This window comes from Apium graveolens, unplaced genomic scaffold, assembly GCF_009905375.1.
Source record: "Apium graveolens cultivar Ventura unplaced genomic scaffold, ASM990537v1 ctg6470, whole genome shotgun sequence".
Lineage (NCBI taxonomy): Eukaryota > Viridiplantae > Streptophyta > Magnoliopsida > Apiales > Apiaceae > Apium > Apium graveolens.
The window spans coordinates 17,660-36,388 of record NW_027419509.1 but is presented as its reverse complement, the minus strand read 5'-3'; the positions used below and the strand labels follow the sequence as shown (position 1 = coordinate 36,388).

Sequence of the window (18,729 nt, the reverse complement as noted above, 5' to 3'; positions counted from 1 at the left end):
GCTAAACATATTGAACGTAAGTATCATCTCATACGAGGAATCGTCAAGGCGAGGGGATATAGTTTTGGCTCACATATCAATCAGAAGACAACCGGGCAGATCTTTCACAAAGGCTTGCCAGCCAAGATTTTTGACAAGCATGTGGATAGCGATATGAGTCAGATGGATGGACACATAGATTTTTATGTAATCGTGGATTAACTAAACACTGATATACACATAGAATATTTTGAGTATAAGTGGGAGATTGCTGAAAATATTTATTTGAAGTATATATATTTATTTCTGGCCAGTTTAATTGAGAATCATTTGAAATGTTTACATGTTGTCTAATATTATATATTGTGAACAATCTAGTATCAAATGGGATACAGAATATTAGATTGTTAAATACGGTTATATAATATAATAAGGTTCACAGCACAGGTGGTGTTGGACAATCCACTGGTATGGCTGTAGTATTATTTAGATTAGTTTATATTGACTAATAAATAATACTAGTATACTTTGTGTATATTGAACAGATCAAATTTAGAATTGTTCCCTTAATACTGATTAAGAAGGAGAACTAAGATTCTATGTTATTATTAATGCTTAGGTTCTTAATCCGGAAATAGTAATTGACACGTGTATATTATTTACATGCTTTGATTTATATATGAAATAATTCTTTTGAATTATATCATTATATTTTGGGTGATGGAATTATATACATGGTGGATATTATTTATTGAAGGAATCCATGTCCTGATAATATTCGGGTTAATGATGTCCCCTTGAAAGCTCAAAAAGATTTAATTATGTGAAACCCTGCAGGTGGAATTTATTCTGGCATAATTAAATAAAGGTTGAGTGGATGATCAAGGATAAAAGATATTAATTAAATAGATTATCAGTAATTTATTTAATTAATGGACATATGATATTTTAAACATGGGAATTTAATAAGCAAATAATATTGGAAACCGAATTAATTAATTACGGTATTAGGAAAAGGTAGTGCAAATATTAATTCTTTAGTGGATTGAATTAATATTTAATTACATTGGGCTAGGCTCAAGATGTAATTAGAAGGTCCAACCTAATTATCCTGGTCCCCTATTTAGCCTATATATATTCTTCTTCTCTCTTGCTTGGCAATTTGGAAAAACAAATTGTAGCCACCAAGGAGCAAGAAGAGAGGTAACTTTGAAGAAGACGGAGGCCACACTTCGCTCAAGGGAATTTGGGAATACAATAGAAGAGCGTGGAATCAACCATTAACAGGTAATCTTCTTTTCGTAATCTTTATCGTAAAATCGTAGTAACACCCCAAAGTACGTGGTTCCCAACAAGTGGTATCAGAGTCATGGTTGAAACGTCCATAACAATCTCAGATGGGCTCCATAAGGTGACCTAAGGAAGAGGCAGATGGGCTTGCCCCAGAATGGGGCTCAAGGAAAAGGCAGGCAGGCCTTCCAGGTATGGGCCTAGGGCGAGCAGATAGCCAGATGGGACTTTCAGTATGGGTCGAGGGGGAGCCTGGTCACACTGAAGGAGGCAGAATCGACAGGTGTCGGGCCCGATTTGTGAAGGGGGAGAGTGTTAGGAGTTGTCCCACATCGTTTGTGGGAGGGGCAGTTTGCTAGAATATAAGCAGCCAGATAACTCCAATCAGTATGAGGCCTTTTGGGAGGTGCCCAAAACCAAAAACGTGAGGGCTCGACCCAAAGCGGACAATATCATACTAATGTGGAGTTAGGCCTGCTCAGCAAGACCAACAATATCAACCATTGGGGCCATGAACACCAGCTGGTTCTCAGAAACAAGAACGCAAAAACTTTGACCCCTGACTTGAATCAGAAATTAGAAGAGTCTGAATTGCTAATTTGCGATGGATGCACTAAACCAATCTTCTTGGTTGATGAAATATTCTGTGAATGCAATTCATGCAATTTTTTTATCCACGGGTCATGCTCCCAGTTTCCGGAAAAGATGGAGCTTCATCTAGCAGGCAACCTGGACGAAATTTTACTAGCACGAGAGGTCAGTGAACTTGCTTTTATTGTATGCAAAGGTTGCAGCGTTATCGGTAATGGGATTTTCTTGTCGAATGGAACAACCTCTTTTGACATCGGGTGTGCTTCATTACCCAGAAAAATCAAACATGAAGGTCATCGTCACCCTCTTAACCAACTTAAGTATCCAGTTGATAATTTTTGCCATGCATGTTTGCTTCATTATACTGAAGCAGAGAAACAAGAAGTTATCATGTATGGATGTGAGAAATGTGAATTCTACATACATATACAGTGTGCGTTAAGGCCGCACCTGGTGAAACATAGATGGGATCCGCATCCTCTCTATTTGATACTTTTTGTCCAGAATGTAGCTGATCATTCTCACGATTTTGATTGTGAATTTTGCTCCCAACTAATTGACCCAACCAGTTGGTTTATCATTGCAATGCTTGTGATCTATCGTTTCATATACAGTGTATTGATCCATTTTATGGATTATCCAATATGAAGTTTGGTGCTACCAACATTTATGGCGACTCTCATAGTCATCAACACGGCCTCACATTGGTTTTAAGTAAAAAGATGCACAAATGCAAGATTTGTGGGAAAGATGCATTTAATATGCCAGTTCTTGAATGTTCACCGTGCATATATATTGCGCATGTAGATTGTTTCTTTGAAAAATGAAACTAGGCATAAGTTTCCTTTCAAAATTATTGTAGTTTTTTTATAATTTTCTTGATAGTGTGTCTTACTGTTCTGCTAGAGTAGAGTTGATAAATTTTGAGCAAATTAGAAAAGGGTGGTAATCCATCGTGTGTTATATAAACTATATCCGACACACCCCCCAGAATTAGGGTACAATCGAGTCGAGCCGAGTCGAATACTGCCAGGCTCGGCTCGAGCTTGATTAAAATAGTTCGGATTCGAGCTCGAACTCGAGCTCGACCGAGCCTTTAATTTCAAGTTCGAAGCTCGGCTCGTAAAAGGTTCGGTAGGCTCGAGTTCGGCTCGAAAACTCGAATTAATTGACTAAATATTAATAAAAATTCGAAATATGATCGGTTCAACTCGAGTTTGGCTCGAGTTCGACTTGATATAAATAAATAATATATAAAACAATTAAATATTTATATAAAAATATATTTATAATAAAAAAATTAAAATAATAGAGGCTCGATAAGGCTCGCGAACCTTACGAGCCGAATAATTTGAAGCTCGAGCTCGACTCGGTTAAAAATTAGAAAAGTTAGAGCTAGGCTCTTTTATTTTCGTGCCGAATTCAAATTTTTTACGAGCTGAGCTATAATCGAGCCGAATTCGAATTTTTTACGAGTTGAGCTCGAGAAGCTCACGAACAGTTTGGCTCGTGTACACCCCTATCTAGAACCCTTAGATCATTATTTCAAGACCCCGATCTAAGGAATTTTTTTTAGGCTTTCGCAGATGCGGATCCGCGAAAGACATCTCTCCTTTTCGCTAATTAGCGGAAAGGAGAAATGTTCTTCCGGAAGACTAAAAAAAATTCCTTAAATCTGAGCACTTGAAATGTAGATCCGACGCCATAGGTATACTATATTAGATAAAATTTAATTAACACACGATTGCCTGAGAGCACACGACCATTAGAAAATGTCACGGTTTCCTCCTCCTGAAAAAGCAGTAGTAAAAAATGCTAGTTTGAAAATTCATGCTACCTATTCCCAGGGTGACAAGGAAGTAATTCAGAAATTAACTTAATGAGCCCTGCAGAGTAGTTTAATGACATATTTGTAATTATTTATCGAGTTCTGCCACTAGCTCGGGTATATTTACACTAAACTTATTTTTCACCTTTAATTGAAAAATTATAAAAAATACAATTTTTTCTAAATTTGTTTACAATTTTATTATATTTGAAAATAATTATAAAAATACATTTTGTAATAAAAAAACAATAACATATATAACTTATATTAAGTTTTCTGAAAAATGACCGATTTGTTTTCGCTTGTATTTGATTTATTTTAAAATAAAATTAAAAAAAACATATTTTTACAAATTAAAACTTAAAAAAGTCGATTTTTTACAAAAAAAGTCAAAAGAAGTATTTTTCAAAAAACTCGAATTTATTTTACTTAGTACTTCCCTCCGTCCCTAAAAACGTTTATTATTTGTGTTGGACACGTTTGCCAATTCACTCTTTTAATTGTTAATATCTTTAATTTCGTATTAGTATTAAATATAAAAATTTACTATATTTGATTTTATAGATTAGTAATGAATCAGTACGCTATATTGGGACAGAGGTGTATTACAATTTACCTGGGCAATTGAGCTTGAGCACTATGCTTTAAAACTTATACTGAGATGAGAAATGTTATACTGTTTATTAGACACTTTGAAAACAACTTCAATCTCTAACTCAACTAGATCAATTTCTTTTATTATCAGAACCAAAAATTTCAAACATCAGCGTACCTTTCAATTTCATTCATTAATCAACTGCACAAAACAGAAACATGCACATTCCTCACTGCCCATTAGACCCCTTTTATTTTTCGCAAAGGTTTGTGTTGCTTCTTTGCACTCATTTGCTTGTGCACACCAGGTGTTTGATGAAATGTCTAAACGAAGTGATTGTTTTGAAATTAGACATTATTATGATGTTCTTGATCTTATTAAGATTTCGACTACGAACTCGATATCGTAGCTGCATTGGCAGTTCATTCTCTAGCTCTCAAGGCTGGTGTTCTTGCTCATTTACCCAGTTCAACTTCTTTACTTATTAAGTACTCGAGAGCTGGGTATGTTGCGTATTCGATGACCCTTTTGATGATATTGTGTATAAAGATGTGGTTGTTTGGAATGCAATGCTTACAGCTAGTATAGAAAATTATTGTTATGTGTATTCAGTGAAGTTGTTTTTGCAGATGATCAAGGGTCATGAGTTTGATTCTGCAACTCTTGTCATTGTCGTTTCGGTGATATCTAGAAGTAATAAGTTAAGTCAAGGTCGGGAAGTTCACGGGTTGAGTTTGAAGGCGGGGATGATGTTGGATACTTTTTATTGTAATGCTCTTATCAACATGTATGCAAAATGTGGTGACTTGAGATCCTCGGAGTCTTTATTTAAGATATTGGAATGTAGAGACACTGTTTCTTGGAATTCGATGATTTGTGGTTGTCTTTATAATGATGAACCTGTGAAGTCTCTGTTGTATTTTTACGGAGATGTCTTGTACTGGTGTACTTGCGGATAATGTGAGTCTTTCAAGTGCAGTTGCAGCATGTACTCATTTGGGAGAATGGGATGCTGGGCAGGTTTTTCATGGACTAGGAGTTAAATTGGGGTTTGATGGAACTACGCACATTTCTGTCTCCAATGCCCTTATTCCATTTTTACTCTGGATGTGGAGAAATTAATGTTGCACACGATGTCTTCAAACGATTGATATTTAAGGATGTGGTTACATGGAATGCAATGATTGACGGGTTTGCTTCAAATGGACTGATTATTGAAGCATTCAATTATCTGTCTGAAATGCAATTAACTGGACATGTTTGAACCTGACACAGTCACTGTACTTACTACACTGCCCCTTTGCGCAGAGCTAAATTTATTTAGAGAAGGAAAAACAATTCACGGATTTATTTTAAAAAGAGCGTTGGGACTGGAATTGTCCATTATAAACACTTTAATAGATACGTACATGAAATGCAATCGAGTGAAGAAAGCTGAACTAATTTTTCAAGCTATGCCAGAAACAGATTTGGTCACGTGGAATACAATGATCTCTGGATATTCCCAAAATGGACATTCTAGAGAAGCCCAATATTTATTTAGAAAACTTCTGCTTTGGTCTTCTAGGTGCAGCTGTCCACTATGTTGGGTGTAACTCCTTCATGTAATTCCCCTGCATCACTCAATTTCGGTAAATTACTCCATGGCTGGCAGATAAAACTAGGTTTCTTAAATAATATGTTTGTGGTTAGTTCCCTCATGTTCATGTATATACACTGTGGAGACTTGAAAACGTGTTTTTCCTTGCTGTGGAGATATTCTGCTATGATGGATACAGCTTGTTGGAATGCTGTCATTGTAGGTTGCACACAGAATAGTTACTACTTGGATTCTTTGAGAACTTTCAATCTAATGAGAAGAGGAAAACCAAGTCTCTCATGATTCCATCACCCTGGTAAGCATAATATCAGCTTGCGGGAATCTTGAGCTGTTGCTTGAGGGACAATGGTCTCATGGGCTTGCTGTGAAAACTTTGGTAGATGCAGATATTCGTGTTCAGAATGCACTAATTACAATGTACGGCAAATTGGCGGAGATCCATAGTGCTTATTTAGTGTTCAACTTTTGCAACTATCGAAATTTATGTTCTTGGAATTGCATGATCTCTGCTTTGTCTCAGAATAAATATGCTAAAGAAGCACTAGCATTGTTCCGTTCTCTTGATTTTGAACCTTATGAGATCACCATAGCTACCATTCTCTCTGTTTGTACCCAACTTGGACTTGCAGGATATGGGAAGCAGATCCATGGATATGTTTTTAGGTTTCAATTCCACACAAATTCATACGTAATAGCTGCTCTTGTGGATTCATACAGTAATAGTGGTAGGCTTGAGAGAGCTGCAACAGTTTTTCGACATTCATCAGATAAGTCGGTTGCAACTTGGAATTCTATGATGTCTGCATACGGATTTCATAGTAAAGGTCAAGACGCAATCAAACTTTTCGGGGAAATGGACCTGTCAGGAACTCAACCAAACAAAAGCACGTTTATAAGTCTTTTATCAGCTTGCAGTCATGTGGGCCTTGTTGATGAAGGTATATATTATTATGGCTGTATGGCAGTCAAATATGGAGTGCAACCTGTAATTGAGCATCATGTATGCTTGGTTGATCTTCTTGGCAAATGTGGAAGGCTACATGATGCTTATGAATTCATAAAACAAATACCATGTGAACGTGAACCAGGCTTGTGGGGTGCTCTGTTGAGTGCTTGTAACTATCATGGAGACGTTGAGATGGGAAAAAAGGTTGCAGATATTTTATTTCAATTGGATCCTGGAAACGCTGGATATTACATTTCGTTGTCAAATATGTATGTAGCTTCTGGGAGATGGAGCGATGCTGTTGAGTTTAGGAGCCTAATTCATGATAAGAGGTTAAAGAAGCCAGCAGGTTACAGTCTTGTCGATGTTGGTTTGGAGTAGGAGCATGTTATTAGTGACTTGACAAGGAAAAAAAAAATGGTATCAGTGCATTCTCCACCAGTTAGATTGTACATACTAGTCTGTCCACCCCATTAGTCATACTCCCTTCAGTTATAAGAGAATTTTTGTAATACTACATCAGATGGACGCATGGATGGAAAACCACTAATGCACTTAGGCTTAAACCTCATTCTAATTGCAACTGTGACAGGACAAGAGCCCTCCCAGAGTACCAGACTGAAAGCCAAGTAACCATAATCTACCTTTATTTATACATAATATTTGCTATTATCTTTTTTTTTTTGCTAAATAATATTTGCTAATATCAACTTGTCTTCATGCACTATATCGAGTCCTTGGTTAATTTTTTTTTTGATAATTAATCAAACACACACTATACAAATCGAACCACCTTTGCTGCAGGCATTACAGAATTTTTTGCTGACTAATATCTGGTCCCCAATTTGCATGCTACTGAATCAACAACTTGGAAAGGAAACAATTCTAATTTTGAGGAAACAACTCCTATTCACTATACATTTGCATGGTGAACATTCAAGAACTGGTTCTCCGGTTACATCTTTACCACATATCTTGCATCTTTGCTTCTTTTTATTTAGAACCAGTGTGAGGCCGCATGGGTGAGGATGTGCGTCGCTATAGATGTTGGTAGCACCAAACTTGATATTGGAGTACCAATGATATCGACCAATACAGTGCATATCAAGTGATGGATCACAAATATTCCAGTGATAAAACCAACTTCTTGGGTTAATCTGTTCGGAGCAAAATTCACAATTGAATTTGTGAGGATGATCAGCTACATTCTTGACAGACAGTATCAAGTAGAGAGGATGTATGTCCCATCTATTTTCACTAGGTGTAGTTTTAATTCACACCATATATCATATATGTTGTATTCACATTTCTCACATCCATATACAATAATTATCTCATGATCCAACATAATAAGAACAATGTATTTTAATTTAGTTTGTGGTCAATACTGTGATAGGACATGTACACAGAGGTAGATTTGGAGGAATTACAGAGAGTATAGAGTATAGACATTGTTAGAGCATCTCCAATAGATGTTGCCAAGGGATTGCCAAATCTTATGTGGCATGACACCCTTGGTTGCCAACCTATTGGAGTTGTATGGTTACCAAGATGTTGCTTACCAAGGTTGCTAAAACTTGGCAATTTTCTAAAATGGTTAAAATACATATACAAATGCAAAAAGTTTATATCAATAATGCCTTTTTTAGTTTACGAGTTATTTACAATTTAGTTCAAGGGGCCACATAGGCAACAACTAAAGGTTGCTAACTATTGGAGTAGAATGTTGCCAAGTTGATATAAAATTGAGTGAAAATAAAATATTAATATATATGATAATTTGTTAAAATTGACAACTAGCTTGACAACCCCTTATTGGAGATGCTCTTACGACACTCCTAATTTACAACGTATTCGATAAAGATGATATAGGTTTCAGTTTTGTCATGGCGGATAATCATCTTCTGGAGTTCGGGGTGAAACAGGTTTCCAATCAGGTTTTTCGTCTCAGTACGTCATAGTATGTGTGACTATGCGTGTGGAAGGGTCATTTGAATGGAAGGGATAAAAGGAATGTGATAAGGGCAATTAGGGTTATGAGATTATTTGTCAAATTACTTTGTCTTTTGAATTGGGAGAGAACGGACCTCTCAAATTGTCCGATATTGTAATTGAGACTTTCATTCAACTTGTTATTCTAGTGAGACTTGAGTTATCTGCGTTTGAATCGAATTACGACTGATAAATAGTATTGATAATAGCTCGTTCATTACACAACACCATACGCTTGCATACCTCGTCATACAAGCTCTGAATAATTTTTCCCTTGTCCGATCACAAGATTGATAGCAGCAGCATTAGAACATCATCGTACATGTAAATTATGATATTCGGCAATCTACTTGGAAAAGAAAGGACTCAAGAAAATTCAACTTGCCTTGTCGGAGAAACCTGATAAGGTATCCTGCATTGGTGAGAACCGGGTGATACCGCTATACAAAGAGGTGTTGGGTAAATCAGAAAAAACTTATAGATATTTGAGTAAGTTGAGGGATGCGTTCTGCTAACATTTTAGTCCTAAAGCATATGAAATGTTTTTAAGAAAATAAAAAAAATGCAATAATTTTAATTGACAGATTTCTTAGAAGCTCCACAACCTTGTGAACCATCTTGACAGTTTTAAGTCAAGCCATTATATGATCGATAATGAAATAAATAAAAATAACATAAATTCAACTGCAGGCTATAAAATCTAGTTCACAATTTGCAAACGATGCCTTTTTCTGTTTATATAAAACCAATGTGAGGCCGTGTTGGTGAGGATGGGAGTCGCCGTGAATGTCCACATATCCAAACTTCATATTAGATTAATACACTCTGTATGAAACGATAGATCACAAGCATTGCAATGATAAAACCAACAGATTGGGTTAATCAGTTCGGAGCAAAATTCACAATCGAAATCGTGAGGGTGATCAGCTACATTCTGGACAAAAAGTATCAAGTAGAGAGGATGCGGATCCCATCTATGTTTCACCAGGTGCGGCCTTAACGCACACCGTATATGTACGTAAAATTCACATTTTTCACATCCATACATGATAATCTCCGTGTCAATATAATGACGCCAACATGCTTGGCAACAATTATCAATTGGATATTTTAGTTGGTTAAGAGGGTGACGATGACCTTCATGTTTGATTTTTGTGGGTAATGAGGCACACCTGATGTCCAAACAGGCTGATTCATTCCAGAAGAAAATCCCATCTGTAAACATCTGGCACCCTTGGCATCTTTTAAATTCTCGTGCTAGTAATCTTCCATCTAGCTTGCCTGCTAGATGATGCACTATCTTTTCCGGGAACTGGGCGCATGACCTGTGGAGAAAAAATTTGCACGAATTGCATTCATAGAATACATCATCAACCAAGAAGATTGGTTTAGATCTTCTTGATTTAGGGCACCCATCGCAAATGAGCAATTTCTGATTCAAGTAAGGGGTCAAAGTTTTTGCGTTCTTGTTTCTGAGCTCGAGCTGGTGTTCATGGCCCCAGTGGTTGATATAAGGTGAAGGTTCCGCAGTAGTGGCAGAAGTATGCAGAAGAGCATCTGTTGCCGTGGTCATGATACACTGCTGCATCATTTTATGTAGCGAGGTTTCATCATGCGCTGGGAAGTGCATCAAATTGGACTCTCCGCTATCTGCTTCATCATTGTCACTTACTCTATATATTCCAAAAGAAAGAACAAAACCCCAATCAGAATAATTCCGAGTAAAACAACAATGTTTGAGAAAACTAAATATACAAATTTAAAAAGTAATCAATGTGAAAGATATAAGAAATAAAAAGACGAAATGGTACATCAACCTCAACATCTCAGTTGATAAAGCACATTTCACGTGAGCAAAAAATCTGCAATTTGCACAATAATACACCCAGTAGCTGCGATATATATGTTTACCACATATGCCGCAGAACCACAAAAATGCACGATATTCTTGGGGAAGAGAGTAGTTCAAGATGAGAGTGTGTTGGTTGTGAAATTTACTTAGGTGGGTGATGGGTGCATCGGCACAACTCTTGTGTATACAAAAACAACATGGGGCAGTGGTACAAATATAGGACAAGTCTGTAGCTGTAGTGTTACAAGCATCACACAGGAACAAAGCTGGCCTTTGGACTAAGGCTAATGGGTGATTGTGAGCTAAATGACAACGGGTACGGCCCTCTTGAGATCTAAGTTCAGATTTTACGCATTTAAGACATACCAAGAAATCCAGATTGCAACCACCATAATAAAAACCCTGGTAGTCGTCATGACAAATATAACATTCATAAAAACGATTTTTTTTAGGAGGATACTCAAGGAGGGTTAGATGGTGTTGTGGGATCACAGGGTGAGTAAACATTAGGGGCAACTCAGAACACGTTTTATGCAGGAAGAAACTAACACAATCACTCGATGAACTACCAACAGTCTTGGAAGTGTTGCACGTAATAAATGCGTCGATAAGTTTGTTGATAGGCTGTCTGCACATAGCACATACTACATCCGTACCAACAACAGTCTCAGCTTCATTTAGTATCAGCTCATGCTCATGAATAAAATGTTTCAGTTCTCCCATCTATGTATGAAACGAACACAAAGACACACACACTGGGGGAGGGGGGGCGAGAGAGAGAGAGAGGGGAGAGAGAGAGAGGGAGAAAGAGGGAGGGAGGGATCTATTAAGTATGAAAGATTTCACACAACCACACTGCAAATCAAAGATGTGTATCTATCTATTAATATAGAGTGATCTACATAATACAGTTAAGTAGGCAATGCAATTTTTAAGTTTCATACTTTGCTGACAGGTGAAGCAAGATAAAGAAAATTTTCTGCATTCAAAAATTTAATGACAAGTAAGAATATAAAAGAGTCAGAGAGTTAAGTAATAAGATTACAAATAAACTTCAAACACACGCAACAACCTTTTACAATTTTATTCCAATTCATCACCAAACAAACAAACAAAAAAACACTCATGTATAATCAATCTAAAGAATAAATGACAAAATATTGCAGGTTAAGATATTCTGATCAAAACCAATTAATACACGCTATTTAAGCCTTATTTGCCTAAAAAAGTAATTGCTTAAAATTAAAGTCTTCTACATCCTTCGCCTCAGAGAGAAGTTACTTTTGACTTCTACAATCAAAAATATAGAAAGCACAAGATCAAATTAAAATTTTAAATTTATTTCCTCTATGGTTGTTAATCCTTGTAAAATGTGTATTGTTTTAGCATTTTGCATCTCGCTTCTAAAAGATAGATGCAGTTTCATTTATTTAACTATATAGAATGTTTAATATCATATGGTACCTTCTAAAATCACTAAAGGATACAAGTATTGTAAACATCTATATTAAGTCACTTTGGTACATGACCTCCCTCGGCTTTCTCAATTGACAGGAAATATTTTAAAACACTACATTCCTAGGAGTTCTTTTTTGTCCAAAGTATTCTTTACTTGATATGTTACACCTGACCTTCACCGTCAACTGATATATATATAATCCCGGTCATCCCTTTCACAAACACCCTTTCATAGTGGAGAAAGTTTGCTTACCAGTGTAAGGTTCAACAACAAAGCAACAGCAAGAGCCGTCCTTCTCTGGTTCATCTGGTTCACATCTTCGTGTAAGATATCTACAGAAACTGCACTTAAAAGACTCACATTATCTGCCAGTACACCACTTCAAGACATCTCCTTAAAATACAACAGAGACTTCACAGGTTCAGCATTATAAAGACAACCACGAATCATCGAAACATTTTGCATACATGTTAATAAGAGCATTACAATAAGAAGTATCCAACATCATCCCCGCCTTCGCATAACAATAATTCTCGACACTAACTGTAAGCATTGCATTCCAAACAACCATATCTTTATACACAATTTGATCGAAAAGGGTCATCGAATAACCAACATTCCCAGCTCTCGAATACTTAACAAGTAAATGAGCAATAACACCAGCCTTGAGAGCTAAAGAATGAACTGCCAATGCAGCTACGATATCGAGTTTCGTAGTCGAAATCTTGATAAGATCAAGAACATCATAATAATGTCTAATTTCAAGACATTCTCTTCTGTTAGGAATTTCATCAAACACCTGGTGAGCACACGCAAATTAGTGAAAAGAAGCACCACAAACTTTTGCGAAAAATAAAAGGGGTCTAATGGGTAGTGAGGAATCTGTGTGCAGTTGATTAATGAATCAAACTGAAAGGTAAGTTGATGTTTAAAATTTCTGGTTCTGATTATATAAGAAAGTGGTTTAGTTAAATTTGGAGACTAAAGTTGTTTTCACAGTGTCTACGGTCTAATAAGACGATATTGATAATACTAGAATAAAGCAGATGGACGGTGGGCTAACTTTCAATTTTTCATCAATTTTCCCTTTTGATCGGGGCCGGCTCGGACTCGGTTCAGACTCGGATTCACATAAAATTTTTATATACAAAAAATAATAAATATTTATTAATCATTTGTATAAATTTTTTTGATTAAAATTTAAGATATATTTTAAAATAAAATGATTGATTTAATTAATAGAAATTAATATATTTTTTTATATAATAATTAATAGATTTTTTTAAAACAAGTCATTTACCACCTTTTTCAAAACTCTTCATAGTACAAAAGACGGTCGATGAGAGTTTTGATTTTGGACAAAGAGAAAGTAAGAAAAAATTATTTACTAGTCTAGTTAGGGGTGAGCAAAACCGAACAGAAATCGAAAAACAGAACCGAACCGTATAATTTCAGTTCGGTTTGGTTTGATTTTTTTCAAAAATTTCAGTTAATTCGGTTTTAACCGAAATAATATTGGTTCGGTTCGGTTAATCTAAAAATTAATTCGGTTTGACCGAAATTTAAATATATATATTTTGAATTATATTTTATTTATATATATATATAATACAATATAGTAAATATAAATAAAAAAATACGGTATGTATCTTAAATTGGTGAATGTATGTATCTTCAATTTTTTACATATATAATATAATATGTATTCTTTTAACATTTCAAATTATTTTTTGTTTTCATTTTAAATTATTTTGAGAAAATTTCAAATATTTCAGTTTTCAGAAACGGAACCGAATTAACCGAAATAATTCGGTTCGGTTTTCGATTCAGTTTGTGCTTAAGTTTGGTTCGGTTCGGTTAGGAAAAAAATATCACTTCGGTTTTCGGTTAATTCGGTTCGGTTTCTGACCGAACCGACCGAATGCTCAGTCCTAAGTCTAGTACAGAAGAAGCTAATTAATATAGCAATATATGTACTTCAATTTCGGGGGAAATAGAAAGGTTATCTCCCGCTTATAAATATTATATTAATAATTTTAATCATAGATGTACAAATCCTAAATACTATATTCCAATTCTTACATATATAATATCAATTTTTATTAATATAATAATATTTATATTTAAACCATTTATATTTATATTTATATGAACAATAGTGTATTTTATAAAATTTAAAGGGAACTTTAAATTATTTTGTTATAGTTGTGTAACTTTCTCGGATTGATTGAAATCTTTTTTTAGAAAATGAATATCGATTATTCAATTTTATTAATTTTTCAAAAAATCATAATATGATTGATATTTTTTTCAAAATAAAAAATACAAATGTGAAATTTGAATGTACTACATCGTCAAGTTAGTCTCCTACTAGAGCCAATATGTCACAAAACAAGTGTAAAGTATGAGTGTGCATATATAATTATAAGATAAAACAAGTATTCGATCTTCATATAACTTGTAAAATTATAAAATTATACCTTAAGGTAGATCGATTAAAAAATTTATGCGGACTATTAATGGATAACTCGATCCCGCTCGAACTCGGCTCGATTTCGGCTCGGCTCGGTTGTTCGTGAACAAACTCGTTTTCGGCTCGGACTCGGCTCGGTTATAAACGAGCCGATCATGAACATCAATTTCGGCTCAGTTCTTAAACTCAGCTCGGCTCATTTTTTTTCAAAAAAAAGCTGGGCTTGTTTAAGAGAGAATTCGACTCGCATCTGTTCGTTTGCAGTTCTACTTTTAATAATTAATCACATACATGGGCATGTTAATGGTCCGATGGATCGTATTTGGATCACATCGACCTAAATTCATATCTATTTATTTTTTCAGATTCAGATTGGATCGGTCCTAAAATTTTTATAGGCCGATTCATATTCGGATCCGTTCAGATTCGATATCCGCTCCATTTATATATATATTTATTTTTTTATGTAATTAATTACAAAAGTTATTAGAAATTGAAAATATATCAAAAAATAAACATATCATTGAATTGTAGAGCATTTGATTCCAATGATGAAAGAAAATTGATGCATCGAACTGGAAAATGTTATGTAAATTGAGATTGGAAATGATATGCGGCCCTGAAAAGTTAAAACAGTCAGAAATGATATGGTAATGGGTTAGACTCTGGGATCGGATCGAATGAAGTAATGAATCTATCTATTATATATCTAATGCAGCAACATGGGGTTCCCTGAGCAATTTTATTCAGGATGAAATGTCAACTTTACCCTCCTAGCTTCTGCCTTGCACTTTTTTGTCGTTCTAAATTGTCCATATTGCCCTCTGACTAATCACACTACTTCATTACAAACTTCTATCTGGTCGATTTGGCTGCCCCTTGTAATAACATTCCTCCTGTTTCACTTTAAACCATCGGGCTTCCGACAGAGCTCCAGGAAGGTATGCCTTTTTAGTTATGTTTTTCTTCTCCTGAATTAGTGTTCAATTGGGCATCGTATGAATTATTAATTTTCTACCTTTCTCCCTCCGTGCCCATCCTAACTTTATTCTCACTTTAGTTTTGCTCCAATAAGGGCGGACATCTAAGTAGAAAGCAAATAATTACGTATTAATTTTTCGCCCTTGTTAGCTTGAAATTGTATTATCCGGTGAGACGTCTCACTCTTATACTTCTTCTTTACTATGATATAGTGGGTTATCTTTTCTGCAACTTTGGGCAAATACCCGTCCGCGAAGAATGGACCTATGATAACTTCAAAGGGTCTAATGTAATGTATCCAAGTGTCTCTCCTTTTGAAAATTGAATTTTTTTAATGTGCAAATAAAGGCTCAGCAATTAGTCTCTAGCTACTTACTTCTACACTTTGCATCCTACCCTGCATTTGTCTCAGAGTATAGGCTGGCTTTTGAATGGTTCATTAATTTAAAGTTATTATGTCCACTAGAATTATATACCTGATATTTGAGATACATTTCAGAAATTAGGTAACGTGTTCTCAGGAGTACTTTAAGTTGAAGATCTATCATTTTTAATTTATTTGGATCAATGTTCTAGATATGAATCAATTCGGACGAGTTCTGGAATTTGGAGGCTTGATGGCTCGAATCGAATTTAGGCGAAAACTAGACCGAGCCGGATGTTGAAAACAAGTGTAAATTACTCAAATATGAAGGCAAAATTGAGCAGAACCAATGTTTGGATTTTAAAACCTTATTTAAGATCCTATTCAGAGAGAATGACATAATACTAGTAACAGTTAACAAAGATTTCAAGCTCCGGATAAATATAGTACTACTTTTGATCTGTTTGACTGTAGATCTTCATTCCAAGATCTCAGAGATTTTCATTTTAGTTAATAATTAGTTTTCTAAATCTTCTTCTTAGTTTACCGGAATTGTTATTTTTGTCCATGTGGTGATTTATTTAAGTGGGAATGTAATAGACCCAATAATCACTATTATTTTATGCAACTTTGTAGATGTCAGGCTACTTTTTATTTAGTGGGGCAAACAAATTTTGGTAATATATTAGGCTTATTGATTAATTGAGATTAAAAATTTACCAAATGATTAGGCCAAAAATTAGCACCGAAAATAGTTGCACACCACTTATCTCATTTTTGGTGAATAGAGAAGATAGTCGAAAAATGTTATTGCCTCCGCTGCTGTTAATGCTTGAACTTCGATTTTAATCCTAATCTGCTATCCACGTATTTATTTTAACAAGTTTTAACCTGGAAATTGATTGTATTTTATTTACTTTGGTGTTGATTTCTATTCTCTTTTTTTCCCCTCAGTGACCTTTCATATTCTGATTTCTCTTATGCCGGAAGCTTTTGAAGTTATAGCCTCTGATCAGGTTTTGATTTCTGCTATAAATAGCTCTGTTTTCCAGGTATTTATCTCCGTCAAGTCTACATATTTTTAGCATATACCACTCCAAAAAATCTCCATGCATCCCATTTTACAAAATCATTTAGAATCTACTTTTGCAAAATAATTTAGAATTGAACAAGCTAGCGGTGATTTATTTAAGTGGGAATGTACCGCATTTTGTTGCTTTAAATGAAAGGAAAATTCGACAGCTGTTAAATCTGAATTGTAAATTGTTTTGTATAGGTTTATGTGATAATGAAGTTTTGCTTCATGCTACAGACTGCCCGAGCAATTTTCCAGGGCCTATATGGAACCCTCACCACGGAAAAGAGGCCGGCCTAGAATTCCTCTAACAGAGGACGTGCTAGAGAGACGGCGGTTGGCTAAACAGCGCTCCAATAGTCGTCGTTCTGAAGGTAAATCTACTCATCAAACTGTATCCACACCACAAACATACACCCTCTGATTGTCCGTTCAAGACGTTCATCTATTTTGATTTACAGCAACTGCTACTCGTGGTCAGTCAATGGTGATAACAAGTCAACCATCCTTACTTCCAATAAGAAGACGAGGCGGAGGTAGGTTTTCTCGTAACTCCTTATTTCAGACCGGAGCCTCTACTATTTGCCGCAATAACACTACGAGTTTATACACTGAACTGTTGGTAGAACAATATAGCGTTACACGCTGCCTCTGAGTAATATAATTTTACTTCAATAAAGTGCAAACATGGTCTTCAAGTATGTATAATTTCCAAAAATAGGACAAAACCGATACTTTTTGTAGAACAATAATAATGCAATATTTATACGCAGCCTTGCTTTTAGTAAAAAGAAGAGGTGGAGGAAGGCTTTATGTTAGACATTTCGAAGTTCACACCTTAATTTCATCAAGAATCTCTACTGTTAGGGCACAATTGTAATATCCCATATTTTTAGATATTATTATTATAATTATTTGGAATTATTTATGTGATTTTATGTGAATTTTAGTGAATTATATGATAAGTGGAATTGATGTTTGGGTGTTTATATGTGATATTATTTGAGTATTTCAATTTTTATGTGCTCAAAATAAAATATGGGATGAGTCTGTGTGTTACTTTATTGTTAATTTTGGGTAATTGTGGATACGAACCTTATTTGTATAATTAATTATTGAACGACATTATTTTGTTCTTAAAATGATTTTATTGATTATTTATTCTCATAAATGCTAAAATTATTTCTAAAATTATTTGTATAGTTTTATAATTTTATTTATTCGTTTTAGGAATTTATAAAATTTAGAAATCAATATTTTATTGATTATTTATCTTTAAATGATTGCCTGATTTCATCTAATTATAAAATCAGTATTAAATTCAGAAATGCTTCAAAAATCAAGAAAATTTTATTTTATTAACTTTTAAATATTTCGAGCATTTTAAATTTTTTTCGTCAATTTTCTGGAATTGTTTTGTCTGCACCTCGATCCGTTAATGTCAAGTTTCGGGATAAACCGGGTTTCAGAATCTTCGTGATTATCTATTAGTACACGCGTTTGATTTTAGGATGGGTTTGGCTGCGTGTCACTTTCTTGTTGGGAAGGAGTAATGGAAAAAATAAAACAACAAACACAATAACAAACAAAAAAAACACAGCCCCCCCAGCTTTTTCTTTCTTCCCCATCGCTGCTCCCCTCCCCCGCCTCTACTCCACCGCTTCAACGCCTTTCCTCCACCCCTCTTCTTTCTTTCTTTTTCTT

The 18,729-nt window shown here is 35.0% G+C and overlaps 1 protein-coding gene and 1 pseudogene across 3 annotated transcripts; one reads left to right on the top strand and one right to left on the bottom strand.

Moving 5' to 3' along the window:
- Positions 1 to 4,312: 4,312 nt before the first annotated feature.
- Positions 4,313 to 7,364, top strand: LOC141703303 (pentatricopeptide repeat-containing protein At4g19220, mitochondrial-like; annotated as a pseudogene).
- A 2,011-nt stretch (positions 7,365 to 9,375) lies between these two features.
- On the bottom strand, positions 9,376 to 13,170 carry LOC141703304 (uncharacterized). 3 transcript variants are annotated; one of them, XR_012567438.1, is made up of 3 exons: positions 12,600 to 13,170; positions 12,385 to 12,473; positions 10,356 to 10,494 (listed from the first exon to the last, which is right to left on the bottom strand). XR_012567438.1 is itself a non-coding variant. In XM_074506856.1 (2 exons), the coding sequence occupies exons 1-2, from the start codon at positions 11,394 to 11,396 to the stop codon at positions 9,627 to 9,629; spliced, it is 1,626 nt and encodes a 541-aa protein (XP_074362957.1). In that variant the 5' UTR covers positions 11,397 to 11,473; the 3' UTR covers positions 9,376 to 9,626. The 3 variants fall into 3 exon arrangements, 1 of the variants encoding a protein (XP_074362957.1); XM_074506856.1 differs by lacking the exons at positions 12,385 to 12,473; positions 12,600 to 13,170 and adding an exon at positions 10,639 to 11,473 and having other exon boundaries at positions 9,376 to 10,494; XR_012567437.1 differs by having other exon boundaries at positions 12,385 to 13,170.
- Positions 13,171 to 18,729: the final 5,559 nt, after the last annotated feature.